General features: G+C 44.4%; 1 protein-coding gene across 1 annotated transcript in view; it reads right to left on the bottom strand.

Moving 5' to 3' along the window:
* Positions 1–15,760, bottom strand: part of COL23A1 (collagen type XXIII alpha 1 chain) — a 169,720-nt gene that overhangs the window by 38,271 nt on the left and 115,689 nt on the right. The window contains exons 2-3 of the mRNA XM_027898912.1: positions 10,723–10,767; positions 3,035–3,042 (exon numbers count right to left, since the gene is read on the bottom strand). Coding sequence (XP_027754713.1) covers positions 3,035–3,042; positions 10,723–10,767 — 53 coding nt within the window. The remainder of the gene's footprint in view (positions 1–3,034; positions 3,043–10,722; positions 10,768–15,760) is intronic.

Genomic DNA, 15,760 nt, shown 5'->3' with positions numbered 1-15,760 from the left:
TCGCTGAGCTTCAACCTCCTGTTCCAGCCCCCAGTTCAGAGAAGGTTTCCCCCCTTAGATCCATCAGTTTCCTCACAGGATGCAGCTCTCTCAGCTCACATCTAAGCTCTGCTTTCCTTTGCCATGAAGCAAGAAGCACAGCTGATGCCACGGGGAAAGATCCTGCTCGGGTTGCCGGTACCACCTGCGGGATCAGCAAGGGAAAACCCAGCCCACTTGGGATGCTTCACCCTCTCTGTTCCCCTCAGGATGTTTCACCCTCTCTGTTCCCCTCGGGACGTTTCACCCTCTCTGTTCCCCTCGGGGAGCTCCCAAAGGCGTTTACGGCCTGAGCTGCCTTCAAACACGCCATGAGCTACAGCAGTGCCTGCTGCAAGCCAGACCCAAGGCAGATTCCCTGGAAGGAGCTGTTAAGTATTAGCTGGTACACAAGTAGGCAGTAAAGCGTGTTTCTGGTACAGCAGATTCATCTGCTCCCACAAACACAGGTTATGTCAGCATGCTGCGGGCGGAGAGCCGGAGCCAGGCATTCCTCATGGCATGGGACAGCCCCCTTCCCTTTTCCTGAGCACCCCTGCCTCCTGCAGCACCCTCCTGATTCATCCAGGAACAGTGTTGACTTCAACAACCGCCTATTTAACAATTTACAGTCTTGGGATCAAGTGTACAGTGAGATTTTTATGGAGATTTATATGGCACTGGAGCACACACGGATAAATAGTGAACACTGTAACGCCCAGCCTTCTCCAATACATAATGTGTTTGCTAATATCTGCGACTGTAAATGTTTAATTACAGTCTGTGGTAAGTCTATCTTTCAATTGTAGAAATTTCCTACCCAGCATGTGATTTTAATACCCTCCAAAACAGAGGTTTTATGGCATATCTGAGCAGAAACCCCCCCTTACTCACAGACAGGACAATCAATCATCCAGCAGCCACAAATCCTGTACCACAAATTCTAGTAATTTCATACACATAACTAGATTATGACAGCCAAAAAAATAAAATACCAGAACAACTGCTACTAGGGAACAACAGAATTGAGGATGCAGTTTGAGCAGTGTGATGCTGTACATGTAAGGAGTAATCGATTCCTTATGGCCAAAATCAAGAAACAAAAGAAGCTAATAAATACAGTACTGCTGAAATAAAATAACATTGTGGTTCTGTGGGTTCTAGGACTTATATATTATGCTTAAAGAAGCCTCTGGCAAATGCTGGTTATGCTAAAAAGCAGGAAAAAAAAAAGGGGGAAAAAAACAACAACAACAAAAATGAACTAAACCAGGAGCTGTCTTTTAAAGAAGGGCAAGGGGAGAGGGGAAAAAAAAAAAAAAAAAAAAAAAAAAGGTAAAAAAAAGGTCTTGTTTGTGTTAAATCTCCCCTGTGCTCTGTTTGCAATTCAATAGTGCCGTGGGAACCAGGAAATGAAACCAACTAGAGACAAAGAAAAATTAATAGTGCACCATATGTTGCCTATGTCAAATCACATACAATAAATGTGACCAGACAGCACACGTGAGGCAGTGCAACCCAGCCTGCTGCGTGTGGGCTCAGAACAGCCCCTGAGCAGGACCAAAACAGCCAAATACATCGGTTTGGAACAAGCCAAAGCACTTCAGCCAAGAGGAAAAAGTCCCCTGAGAGGTGTATATATGGAGTTTTAAATAGGCACCATCCCGGTATCCTCTTCACTTGTAACCTGCCACTGAGTGAGAAATTACTTGTTTTCTTAAATAATTAAGCCAAATAATTGCATGAGTGGCATAGAGGGGAAAAAAAATAGGTAAGTGCCAGGCAGAAGCCCTGTGGGAACCAGCCCCAGCACCAAGAAGGCCTCCCTGGTTCCACACACCTGTGCTCAGCCCCAGTGGATGCTCTCCACAACCTCCCAATTCACTCCTGCAAAAGCCCCACAAATAATCATTTTGCTCAACTCCCTCTTTAGTCTTTACATTAAAAAATGAACCTGAAATAGAAGCAAAAATTCCAAGGGCTGACATCCCTGAACTAAGCCTACAGGAGAACCAAAGCCATGGTGTTGTTACAACCCCAACACTCCAAGTACATCCCCAATCACCTTTTGGCCTTTAAACACATTAAACACAGGACTGGAAATGATCTAGCCCAGGAATAGTAACCAAATTAATTTTTTTCTGAGATGATCCCTTTTTAACCCAGTGAGGCTCTATGGGAAAAGAACAACACAAATAAACATCTCTGTTATTGTAACGACAGAGAAGGAAACGTGGCTGCAAACAGCCTGCACCTCCCCTGCTCCTCCTCCTTTTGGGGGAGGAAAGGTGGAAAACTTGAAGCACCTATTACCCATAATGTTTTTGGTTTTTTTTAACAACCCCTCAGCAGCTTGGAGGGCACAAACAAAACATGAATCCTCGCTCCAAAACCAGCAGGAGAACAACAGATTTGAACGTGGTGGCACAGCCAAAATCACGTCTGAATGCTTGGAAGGAGGAGTTGACACATTTTCAACTATTACCCCTTCAAACAACTATTTCCCCATAAATTTTCTCATTGCATTGGTAGAAATTATTCTCCCCAAGACTTCAAAGAGAGAAGCAAGCAAGCTATGGCTTTCCTTCCAGCCCCCCCTTGTGAGGTGACCAAACTCGTATTAAATGATGGAAACATGACAGATAAGAAAAGCAAGACAAAGCTTTAGAACCAATAAACCCACCAACATGTTAAAATATTAGTACAGCACTGTTTCTGTTAAATGGAGACAGAGTAAAGAACTCTTTAAAAGGGCAACTCTTTTTTACTGAATATTTTCTGAGCTTAAAATTACTGGAAGTCCCTCAGGGCAGCAAGTTCAACATTTTAAAATTCCCCTCCCCCACTTCTATTTGTCTACAATCATAAAAAAAAGACCCCAGCAGCATCTGGTACCAATTTTGCTTCCAGACACACCTCTACCGAAAAATGCTGTGCTTTTGCAAGGACACTGAAAGGCAGGGGAAGGGGAAGCCTTAACTTTGTTGATCCAGCCAGTAAAATCCACGATACTTACTGCAGGTCCTGGAAAACAAAAGAAAAACAGAGAGAGAGAAAAAAAAAAAGTCACTTAATTAGAAAGAAAAGGTATAATCTGGTAAAACACAACATAACAGGAACCAACATCAGATCTGTTCAGGACTTCCCAGTTCAGTTCCCACGGGATGACTTTCCCGATACACTTACATATCCTCTGCATCCTCCTTTTGCAGGGCCATCTCACCCGTGCTGCTGGCACAGCAGTGCTGACAGGGGTGCAAAACCAGTGTTTTCCCACCTTTCCTCCAGTGTGACTGGGAATTACAAACAGAAGTCTCCAGGCTTCATGGATATGAAGAGCCATCCCCTCTCCCCCCACAGGACCGCGGGCACAAGGCTTTGCCCACGCGCAGGGCACGAGGGCCTGGGGCATCACTGCAACCCCAGAGCAGTGCCAGCAGACAGATGTGGCTGGACAAAAGTGCAAACTTTTATGAATAAAAACTATTTTTTCACCTTGGACTTTATTTTTTCTTCAGGTTGTGCAAGAGGAGAGGGAGGTAGTCTTGCAAAAGCCAGGGGAGCAGCGCAGTGGGCGCCGGACAAGGACATTGCTACGGATTCCACAGATCCCAGATGCTCCTGCTGTTTGGTTCCTGTCACTCCCTGACCCCAAAACATGTCACACGACCCCACAGTCCTGTGTCACTTCCACGTGGCCGCTGCTCAAGGGCTCTGCCGTGCTCAGAGGCAGCCAGGGGATCGATGCACGGTGCCTTTGATCCAGGGAAATACCCCTCACATCCCCGGGAGACTTCAGGTGCCACAGTCTGACACTGTGACTAACAGCAGTAGAAGGAAAAAAAAAAAAAAAAATCTCCCCCATATTTCCCAGCAGTGCAGGGCTTTTCACCACCTGCCACACCAATTCCTGCAGTTTTCCCACCGCTTGCCCAGGCTGGTGCTACACAGAGGTGATCACTGAACCCTAATCCAAAGCAATCCACATTGCACTCCTGTTCACGAGGCAGCCTATAGCTCTGCTCTGCTTCTTAATGTTCTGATCAAAACCAGAAACTAATCACACTTAGAAAAGGAAAAAAATGTGAGGAAAATTAAAATGGGGGTGGGGGGGAAATCAGCTTTTTCATCCTCGATTATTCAACAATGTTAGTCAAGACACATATTTCAAGCAAACGCCTTTTCAAGGTTTTTAAAGTTCGTTTTAAAACTAAAACATTGTTAAGTTGAATTAAAAAACAAACAAACAAAAAACAACAAGAAAAGCTTGAGAATGAGGACTGGCAGCAAGTAAAGACTGGCAGTGAACCAAGAACCATCCCCTCAACCTGTGTCCATCACCTGAACTTGGTCAGTGCCCCACACAGCACACACGGAGGGCAGGAGGCAACCTCCACATCTCCCTCCGTGCCAGCAGCCCATTTCCTTCAGTGCCAAAATTCACACACACTCTGAACTTGCTCCCCCAGGTTTAATTTCTTCTGAATACAGAAGTCAGTGGCTCTATGCCAATTTATTAACTGAGAGTCATAAACCCGATTTATTAACTCGCTCACACCGAGCTGCCCACAAAAGCCCTTCTGTGGAAAGTCAAAGACTGAGCCTCAAATAAGAAGCAGGCAGGAAATTATTTTAATATGGGATTTCAATCATGTACCAATTATAATCTCTTAGGAATTTGTTGCCTTTTTGCCTTTTCTCAGCTACTGTTTTTAACCCCAACACGTGCGGGAAGGTGCTCTCTAAAGTGCTTCCCTCTCAAATCCAGGAATCACTGTTGGCTTGGAGGGGTCTGTATATGGACCCTGGGATGTTCTCCAGCCACATCAGTGGAGTTACACTAATCTTTCACTGTGCTGTTGGCCAAACAGGGCTAGATAAATCTCCATTAAGGCATGGAGTGAAACCTATTGGACTGAGCTCTTTTCCTCCTAGGAACAACAACAACACTTTCTGGCTTGCTGAACGTGTTTTTCAACAGCCCAGCCACAAGACACTTGTTTCTTATGGAAGAAAGTCAAATATTTTGCAAGCCAACAAAAAATAATGACGTTGATCATGTACCCAGGGGCTGCCCCCCACCCAGCCATCTCACCAGTGTGGGCACATTGCATAAGAGGCACGATCTTCTCAGAGAAATTTGCCAGAATTTACTGCTAATAATTTTGACTTGTGAGAATCAGGAAGAATGAAACCACACTGGAAATTCTTCTTACAACAAACAGAAGCTGGAAGCAGCCTTTGTGTATTGAAAATTCCGTAACAAATCAACTTGGTGGCTGATTTCAGCAGGAAGAGGAGAAAGACAAAATAACCTGCAAAAACACACAGATTTTGGGGTATGATTGATTTGCTCTGAACAAGGATGATGCTGCTGTTCACCAGGAGTGAACACCTAGGACTCAAGCCTGCAAGGGATGGAGGTATTTGGGAACACCAAGAGATTCCTTAAGAACGTGGCCAGCTGTGCTAGCAGGAGGTGAAAATCAAAACTCATTAAAAATAAATGACCCAGATTTCCTGATCGACTAACATTAATGTTATTCTGTATATCCAAAGCCCTAGTAGGTCACAGTGGCATCATCCCCAGCAGTACACAAACGTATGGGAAATGACAGGTCACAGCCATTTATTTCTAAGTATTTTTGCAGCTTGGGAATTTTTGGGATAAGATATCATTTCTGTTAAATGTGCAAATCATTCATCATGAAAACTTTCCTGCTGTGACAGGGGAGACCCAGGCAGGGGAAACAAAACCAGCCAGACCTTCCCAACAGCTCTGCAAGAGCCAGAGAGGACTTTGCTGCAGCCCTAATGGGCGAAGAGCCCATCCCCAAGGTAGAAAACACATGTGTGGTCCCCTGAAGATGTAAAAAATGGTAATTTAAAAACAATATGTACGCATTCACATAAATATCTATATAAACACGTAGCTATGCATATTTATACAGACATACAGAGTTATTAATTCAGGATGCTGTAAGGGGAGTAACTGAGTCATGGGCAACAAGCAAAACAACTGCTGCAGTCACAAGAAGTCACAGAGAGTCCAGGAAAATTATTTCTCACTGTGTATTGAACTCTAACTCCTATCTAGGCAAATAGATAGGAGAGTGAATGTAGGACAAGTTAGATTTTTCCTGAAGTTCAGAAGAAAAAGAAGTCCTTGGGTATGAGAAATATAAGGAATAGTGAAAACCCCCAAATAAATACAAATTTCTGGGTGATTTACCCACATACACCCAGACATGTGCTTACAGAATAAGAACAGCTACATATTTGCATTTGTTCAGTCAATCACATGGCCAATGGGTTTGAAAAATTTAAGTGTAAAATGTTAGACTGAAGTTCATGCAGAGCTGGGGGAGAGATAACGCTTCCCAGCATAGAAATCACTTTGCATTTTTTCTTAAAGAAATCTTTAGATTCTTCCCTGTTCCAGGATATTTGTATAAACAGGACAGCTGTAAGAAAAAAAACCCACCCAAACAAACAAAAAAACCCCCTTAGAACTAAAAGTTTCTTAGAAGTTCAAATTAAGGCAACATTTGCAGCGCAAGGTAAATTTGGAAACCAAAAGTCATGGGTGGTGGGCAGAAGACTTTTATCCCAATTCAACAGTTTCAACACACTTCCCCAGCAAGTGTTACTGAAATGGAAAAACTTGGTAAACAAAACTTTTACTGCCAGAAACAAGCAATAATGCCAAGTCAGAGTTTTCCAATGAAATTAGACTTCATTAAAAAAAAAATGCCCTCTCAGGCCTACCTGTAAGGGCAGTTTTGTAACTGTTCACAGATGATGCAAACAGGGGCTACCCAACACCGCAGCCATCAGCTTTGGGTGTTAACGTCCAGAACCAGCTCTTGCTTCATGTGAGGAGAGCAGACACATACCCAGAGACTTTACAGACTGAACATTTCATGCCTATTTTCTCCTGTTTTATCCTGAGGGAATATTCTGAGGTTCAGAGCAGGTTTTGGGTCAATCTTCAAGCCAGGGGAAGAAACCAGGGTGATGGTACATGGGCAGCACGTCCCACAAATGAGTTATGCATAGACTTTCAACAAATATTTAAACTAAATCCTGGATTTGATTCATCCATCCCTCAGGAACACCCCGGTATGGATCAATCTTTATAAAAAATAAACGTAGAGCCCGGGGAGGACAGTACATCCATACCCCATCCCACTCAGGCAGCACCAGGTGGCAGCAAGAGGGGAAGCAAAACCTCCCTGGTCCCTGGAGAAAATCCCCGTTATTTCACAAACACTCACTCCCAGCAGTTGAACTGTGTCCTCACTGGGACATACCACATTGAAAGGATAAGCTAAACATGACATTAAACCTGATTTTTTGCCTTTAGCACGGACAAAGAACTGCATCTGAGACGTGCAGGCTGTCAGCACCAACCGCCACAGCAAGGGCTGCAAAACCTTCCTTCCACCTCACACTCAGAGAAGGCTGAAAATCCCATGTAAAGTTGTATTAAAAAAGTGTTCCCTTTTTATACACCAACCATTTCCCTGGGTGGGTATTCAAGGCTGTGCTTAACTTTGCATCTGCTGATGCTCATGTACAGCAATAAGAACGGTGGGACCTGTGTGTTGGTTCTGGCAGGATTAGGATGGAGCTTGGGAGGTGCTGGACCAGACCAAACAGCCTCAGGGTAGCAACACTGGAATAAATTGGTTACTAAAAGTAACCTCTTTCACTCTGGTGGTGCCTGGGTGACTGTCACTGTGGTGACCAGCTCTGGGACACGTCTGCTGTTCCACTGCTGCATCAGTGATTCCCACAGGGCCAGGTGATGGAGAGAGTAAATAAAACGTGTCAGATGGAGCCATTTGACTCAGTTACTCCCTGGCTTGTTCAGCTGGGCTGACAGCACCAGAAACACTCCCCCAGGTACTTGATCTTTGTGTCTGAGGTCAGGGAAGGGATGACAGTGGCGACACAGGAAGCTCAAGCTGCCGCCAGAGATGTGAAGCCCAAGGGAAGGCTGGGGTTTAACACAGGCCCTCCCTGCCCTCCAGGGCATCCTGTGGGGAAAACTTGTTGCCTTTATCCTCCTCTGCAAGAAAATAAACTAAGCCAAGCCCAGAGTCAGGGCTCCAGCAAAACCCACAGCCTGCCCCCAGTGGGTCCCAGGGGCAATGGTGGTTCATCCCTGTGGTTTAACAAGTGCTTTTTGAAGCACGTTCAGCCAGGCTTGCCCCACTTCCAAACAGTCCAAATAGTTAATTCCCTCCCCCTATGAAATGGTTTAAAAGTTATCTTTTATGGTATGGTGTCTTTCTGGGATGGAGAGTGATTGTCCCAGAGTGTTTTCAGGATGATGGATTCTCAATTTAGAGAAACAGAACTCTTGGATTATTATTTTTTTTTTTTAATCTGGATCCATCACGGCAAAAGAAAAAAGCAAACTTCAGTCTTGGTTTAAATCAACAGGAGGGATGTTATTTAAAAGGGACAGAAGTATCTCTTAAAAGTTTCTCTGCTTGTTTCTTAGAGATATAAGTTGAAAGTTTCAATATAAATCAGAAAAGGTTTCTCAACATAGCCATTTCAACAACTGCCAGAAAAAATGCTCCCCTTGGCTGGGTTGAGCCTTCTGGCTCTCCAGCAGTGTTTGTCTGGAGGCTGTGAAGCTCCAACCAGGCAGTGTCCCTGGGGATGGACACCAGCGTGCTACACAAACAAAATTTTATTCCCATTTATCAGCTGCAGTGAAGGAACAAGGACCTGGTTTATGTGTGGTCAGGTTCTCAAACAAATATAGAAATATATATTCAAGCTATCTGGAAAAACAAACATCTGGCAGCTCAGCCAAGAGCAATACACGGCGGGACGCCTGCTCTCCCCGTGTCTCTGCAGTGCAGAGGGACAATCCACAGGGACTGAGCTGCATTCCTGGGATTTCACTGCTGTGCCCCACCGAGCACCTCTGAGTGTGCATCTCCCTGCACAGGGGTGGCTGCTGCACCCTGCTTGGTTTTCCTCCACAACTGCAAAGAATTTCAGAAAATCTTATTTTGCAGTTTGAATTTTCTTTTGCTGTTGTTTGGTTTGTTTCTTTTATAATGCTTCTTTTTTTTTCTTGCTGGATCTTTCTGGCAGCCTCCTGCTTCAGAGGGATGCTCAAGTGGCATTTGCAGGCATGTCACAGCAAGAGGGCAAATGCTGCTTTTCAAAAGCTTTTGGATGAAACAGGGGGAAGGGATGGAAGGGCACGTGCAAGCGCAGCGCTACCTCCCAGATTTCTGTATGGACCAGAGACACATCTTGGACAGCATCTACACAAATGCCTGAATACAAAATCAGATTCGTTGGCTGACCTCTCCAGCTGCCCTTGGTTGAAAGCTGTACTGCACTGTGTTTCTTAAAGCCATTAGGGACAGTTAAAAGCCAACCAAAAAAACAATCAAAGCTGTCTGGTGGTTATTCCTACAGCCCAAGGAGAATGGGGTTTAATGAAGCTGGCTGGGATTCACCACCCCCCAGGAGTGCAGTCCCCATCCCTTGGCCAGGAGTAAATCCCTGATGCTTCAGGAACAAAAATATCTCAGAAAACACCTAATGCACTGAAATACCATCAGTGAGAGAGAAGGGAAATGCCTGCCTGCCTTCCATGGAAATCAATCCACCAGTTCACTGCTGCTGGTGTGCAGCACAAAACCCCTCAATTTCCTTCCCCCAAAATTTTAAAAAAATTGTTTAAAATACTGGTGATCAGAGCTGCCCTTTTTGAAAACCCAGCCATGTATTTTCTACAACAAGAGGCAGCAAAGAACAAAATCACCTTCCTTGCTAAATGAAAATCTACCTGGTCCCCATTAATTCTCTCCATGTTCAGGAAACCAAGAGCACAAAAGTGTATAAATTAATCTGCTGTTTTCTCTCCTACAGAGGCAGTTGCAAACTGTGTGGCTTTCTAGGCACATCCCTGTCTGTCTCCTCAGAAAGAGCAACACCAACCTCATCTCTCCCCTCTCCAGCAGCACTCAGACCCTGCAGCAGAATGTAAACAGCACTTCTCCCCAGCTGAAAGGGGGTTGGTGCTTTCCTATTTCACAAGACAGGGGAAAAAAAAATACAAAACCCCAGCAGACACACTGAAGTGACAGAGACACAATATTAAACAGTCAGCTCAAATAAAAATTCCCAGCAAGGCTGCTCTGCAGCCTCACCCGGTGTGAGGGCTCGCTGATGCTCAGGTGGCTGAGCTTTGGTTAGCACTGACTCTGAAATGCTGACACCATCCATCAGCTGGCCAGCAGGCAACGTATGGGCACGTCCACAAGCAGAGAACAAGCCAGAGCACACCTCCCACCCAAAAATAGCTGGGGGGGGGTTCTCTGCCCCTGTGCTTACCCACAGTCCTGCTTCAGTGCTGGATGGGACAATAAAAGGGCTGAACACTGCAAGGGAGAAATGGAAGGATGGATAAAATACGCAACAGCAGTGGGTGCTTTGAGTTGGATTTGTTTGTTTGTTTTGATTGGTTGTTTTCCTTCATTTTTTTCACTGTTTTGGTTTATTTTTTTTGGTTTTTATAGGAACCTTCATATCCAGCCCGTTAGACGTGGGAAGTCCCCGTTCCACAGCCCGTTAGATGAAGGTGAGCAGTGCCATTACTAAAAGGACCACCCAATGACACCCACAGGGCCCTGGGTGATGCTGCAGGGACAAGGTGACACTTACCGGGTTCTCCGCGCCGGCCGGGCTTCCCTCGCCTGCCGGGGGGGCCTGTGGGGAGCAGAGAGCACAGGGTTAGTGGTGCCCCACGGACAGAGTTCAGGGGAGGACCCACCACATGTCCTTCCCTTCAGATCCAGCCCCCCTCTTCCCCCCTGCCCTTTCCCAACTCCCCAAAAAAATCAGTGGGCTGCACATCTTAAATCCCACACATAGAATTTGGGTGAAAAAACCAAGGTCTGGCTCCTAAGCAAGCAGGTGTTGAAGATATTTGAGAGTATTGCTCACATAGTAGAGAGAACCAGGTCTTACATGTTCCAAAATTCTGGGGGAAAAAAAAAAAAAATAAAAAGGACAGGGAGCTCCCAGCTCCCACAGCGAGAGGACAACACAGGAGCAACCCAGAAGTCATTAATGTCATCTGCAACCTTGTAAGTCAATTATCTGCATGATTGGGAATTATTATTTTAGCAATTTCTAGCGTACTCTGGGCCCTCAGCTTTGGATGCTGCTAAATGAGTCGAATCCGTATTAAACCTCTTGTTTCCAACTCCTTTAAGAGACTACAAAGGAAATTAAGGAGGCCTGGGAATCTGTTTAAAGATAAATGTTCTCTGTAAACTGTTACCTAATGACTCCATCTCCCAAGACCTTGCAGCCTGATGCTTGTTCAATGTAATTAAGATTTATGTTGCATTAAAGTCAATTGGGCAATAGTTCCTCTGAACTGTGCCAGCTCCACTGTATCAGCTCTGGGAGTCCTCTATTTACATTGTTATGAAAGGCAGTTTTGGAGAGCAGAACGAACACAAAGCATAACACAGTCTATTTTTAAACAACTTGTCACGTTCAAGCTAAACAGCCTTAATCCAGGGTATAATATGTAATTTCTGACAACCCCGTAAGCTCTCTAGTAAGACGACAGATTTAGTAACCCAAAACCAAAGAGAGACAATGAAATATACTGCTATTTGAAAATATTATGAGGAAGAGATGATGGATGCATCTAAATAATAACTTCTCAGAAACAAGGTAGAGAGTTCACAAACAGACTCACAATTGCTGGGTGGCAGCCACTTAATGTCATCTACCGTGGGCAAGTAAGTGAAATATTAAAAATCAACATCACTTTATAGCTCACACAAAATATTGACAAAAGTCAAACCCCTGTACTTGTCTACAGTGCAGTAAATAACCTTTGTTTGAACTAATTTACCCACTGCAAATTGGGTGATTACAAACTGGGCTGCTTGATGAACACTATAATCCATCAACACCGGGGGAACAGGTCTATGGTACGTGTGTTTATTGTCTTTTTACCCCTTGTAATTAAATGAGGTCTGGTCCTTAACCCATGTTCCCATGGTTGAGAGGCTGCATTGCTGCCTCCCATCCCTTCAGCTGCACAGGCAAATTCCTGTTGGGCACAAGGTTTGGGCACAATGCTCACTGAGGAGTGCTGGGGTAAGAAAGAGCCTGATACCACAGCCCAGAAAACCCCACTGAGTACAGACACTGCTTTTGAAATGTTATGCCAGTAAAGCACATTTTACCCAAGAACTCGTGGCACCAGCTTGTGCTTTTCCTTTACATTTCTCTTACTCATCACCCTTTTCCACTGAGAAGGTACACCCAGACCATGGACCATGAATCTGGGCACATCTCTTCCTTCAAGCCATGAGCTGCTTGGGCACTGAATTTTTGGGTGTGTTGGTCCAAAGAAGCTAGAAACAGCATTCAAGTAAAAACCCTGGCCAAGTGAAATGAAGATCTATCTTACTGGATCCTTAAATCAGAGGGGTTTTTTTCTCCCCTTGCAAGCACAACACAGTGAGCTGATCATGTTGTGACCTCTCCATGCTAAAGGTTAATGTTTCTTTTAGGGCCTTATTTTCTAGAGGAACTCAAATCTAACATATTGTGCTCTACACCATTGTTTACACCACTCGTGGTTGCATTTAATTTTTTGGGGTTTTTTTTTGTGAGCTCGAAATGGTTCAACTTGTTTCCCCTTCTTCCCTTTTGGCATTTTTCAAGTTGCTTTCAACATAATCGGTGTTTTTTCAGTTAAGAATGAATCGACCAGAAGAATAGCTTGAACAAATTGGTTGGTTCAGCCACTCTTAGAAAAGCTGATTTTGGTTTTTTTCATATGGCTTCACTTAGAAGGAAGGAGAACTCTGCAGCAGAGCACCGTGGGGTCTGGTATTGAGCACAAGGAAACCACGGCCCCGGTCTAGCTGGCTGTTCCTGCACAAAGGCCAATTTACTTTCTTGTTCCCTGGGGAGCAGGTTTATGGTTCATGGGCAGAAGTCAGATTCTGAGATGCTTGCTCAGCTGATACTCATCAGGTATCCAAGTCGGGCTGCGGCTCCGAGACCGCAGATCTGAGATTAAACAGTTTTGGGTCACAACACTTTGCGTGAACCTTCCTGGCTTCGGATTCCAACGGGCCCAAAGATTCAAAGCAAATACCAGAGGCAGATTGGAAACATGCAGCACCTACAGTCCACAGAAGTTTTCCAAATAAAGCAAAATATTAATATCTAGATTCATTTCAAATTTGGCCCAAGTGCCCCAAAAGCTCTCCGAAATCCTGGGCTACGTTTTGTGTCAGGAAAAAGCCACCCAGAAAGCAACCTCTAAGCTGTTAGCTGGGGAAAGCTCCTTGCAGTTCCATGAGTCATCCAGTTGCTTTCAAGGTACAAAAGAAGCAACGAGTTGCTTTCCTTCTTATACCCTCACACAGTCCTTCTGAGCAGGGATGCACACAAGCATCCTCCTCACAATGCATCAGGGAGCTGGGCTCAACCTCAGGGAACAAAGCATTTGCTCCAGGACCCAAACTGGAATATTGTTGGTATTACTGGGATAATTAAGGGGCGATATTTAAAATATGTTTTGACTGAATCACCTCAGGACCTCAGCACTGAAGGTGTAGAGCCTCAAACTCTGCTTTACCTGGAGCTAAGCTAAAATGAGGGACCTCCAGGAGCAGATGGGGAGTAGAGCAGGGGGGGTGTCTTAAGCTGTCCCAACAAGATTCGGCAGAGCAAATCCTAATCCCAAATTTAACACTCCCCAGCACCAATGAAACCTGCACACAAGGTGCATTAGCTCAATATGACACAGCATTTCATGACCAGGGACAAATTGAGGGGGTTTAAAGCGTTTTTTTAACTGTAGTCAGAGAAGTCCCCTCTTACCCTGGGTGGATGCATATTGTAAAAGAAATAAAAGCAAAATTGCTCATTCAAAAGCTCATTCAGAGAGTGAAATGATACATACACACCCACCAAAACTGAAGCACTGGTTGTGCTCCATTTAGAACAACTGAAATGGTGCCACTCTCTCCATACTCTGGATTCCACCCCCACACCCATAAACAACTTTTTCTTTTTTTTTTTTCCCACATCCAGAGACAGTTTCTTCAAACAGTCAAGTGCATACAGCTCTTTTGTTTAGTGACCAGGGCACGAAGATAAACTGAATTTGAGATATAAATTAAGAAGTGACTGGAATAAAGCCACAACTGCACTTACATCAAACATGGGATTTTTCTCCTCTTGTTATGGCTGGTCTTACTCAGGCCATTTCCAGATAATACACTGGCACAGCTGCAGCGCAGGGCAGGAGCAGATGTTTTCAGCATACCCCCCCCCTCTATTTTTAAAACAAGAGGATGCATATTTTGGCAGCTGTGGGAGCTGCTATATGCAAGGTAAAAAAAGTTTTTCGTGGCAGGTTTCAGTTTCCCACATCTGCACCGAGGCAGCTGCTCCAGTACGAGCCCTGGACAGAGATGGGAACTTTGAACATCTTTCAGAAAGTGTCTGAGCACAAACACGCACACAGATTGGGTTTCATGCTGCTTTATGAGAACAGTGACCAGCTCTGTTCATCGTCCCCACATGCTCCTGCACACTTAAAACACTTAGGAAGATTAAAAAAAAAGACATTCAGGTCGCAGTCCCTTCTTTTCAGGGATTTACCGGCTAGGCATGGTTGTATCAACACGAATCTGGAAAATGAACACAGACACCTTTTCCTTCTATGGATACAAGCTAGAAATCCTTGTGGTGATAGAGCTGGGGAACAGAAGTGATGCCAAACTCGCCCTGGAGCCCTCCAGTAGCATTTGACTGAAATTCATCATCCTTTTATCTTCAGCACTAGGTAACAAAGCGTCACTGCCCAGAACAGATGAGCCAGTGGATCCCCTCAAGGTTTGCTTCCTCAGAAAGCATTTGTAAACTAGGTTGTTTTTTTTTTTTCCTGCTCAAATGATTACTAACACAAAGTCACCTCTGGAAAGAGTCAGGAAATCAGCACCAATAGATTTGTTCAGCAGACAGAGATGGTCACTGCATAATTAAATCTGCCCCTGTGAAACACCGGCCTGTTTATCAACACAAGGAGCAGATGCACATCTCAGGAGCACCTCTCCAGCACGAGATAGTTGGGCATTTCTTGCAGAAATAAGGTAATTTCCTTTTTTTCCCAAGAACTGCAAGACACTTCTGTAAGGTAAGCAAGATAACGAAGCACTTATTTCTTCCTTCAGTTTTCAGTTACAATCTCAGATTTAAACAAGTTTGACATGCTGGATTACAAAATCTCTTGTGAAACATTCAGATCTGACACAAAGTACTTGGGTTTTGATGAATTGCATCTTTGGAGCACGGAAGTACTCAAAGCTAATGCGTCTTATCTACATTCAGAATTAGCCATTCCAGAGCCAAGATCCCACAGAGAAAAAAAGTAAAATGCCCCTTGTCATTTTCAATATGTAAAAACTGAGATGAGAAAACAGCAAGTAAGGACTTTGAGAGCAGTTGAATAATGTGGTTTCTTGGATATCTAGAGAAGATCCTGCTAACTTGAAATTTAAAGTGTATAGAGAAGTAATATTAGAGACTTTAGGCAAAAAATTCACATCCTTTGTATTTAAATGTTAATCTCACACTTGCAGACATATTCTGTGGATAATGACCCTTCTGGCTGGATTTCCCACCCTCATTGTTTCCCAGTTTCCTATGAAGG

This window comes from Empidonax traillii, unplaced genomic scaffold (genome assembly GCF_003031625.1).
Source record: "Empidonax traillii isolate 1590-97213 ecotype Southwest subspecies unplaced genomic scaffold, ASM303162v1 scaffold630:size906685, whole genome shotgun sequence".
Classification (NCBI taxonomy): Eukaryota; Metazoa; Chordata; class Aves; order Passeriformes; family Tyrannidae; genus Empidonax; species Empidonax traillii.
This window is presented reverse-complemented; position numbering and strand designations above follow the sequence as displayed.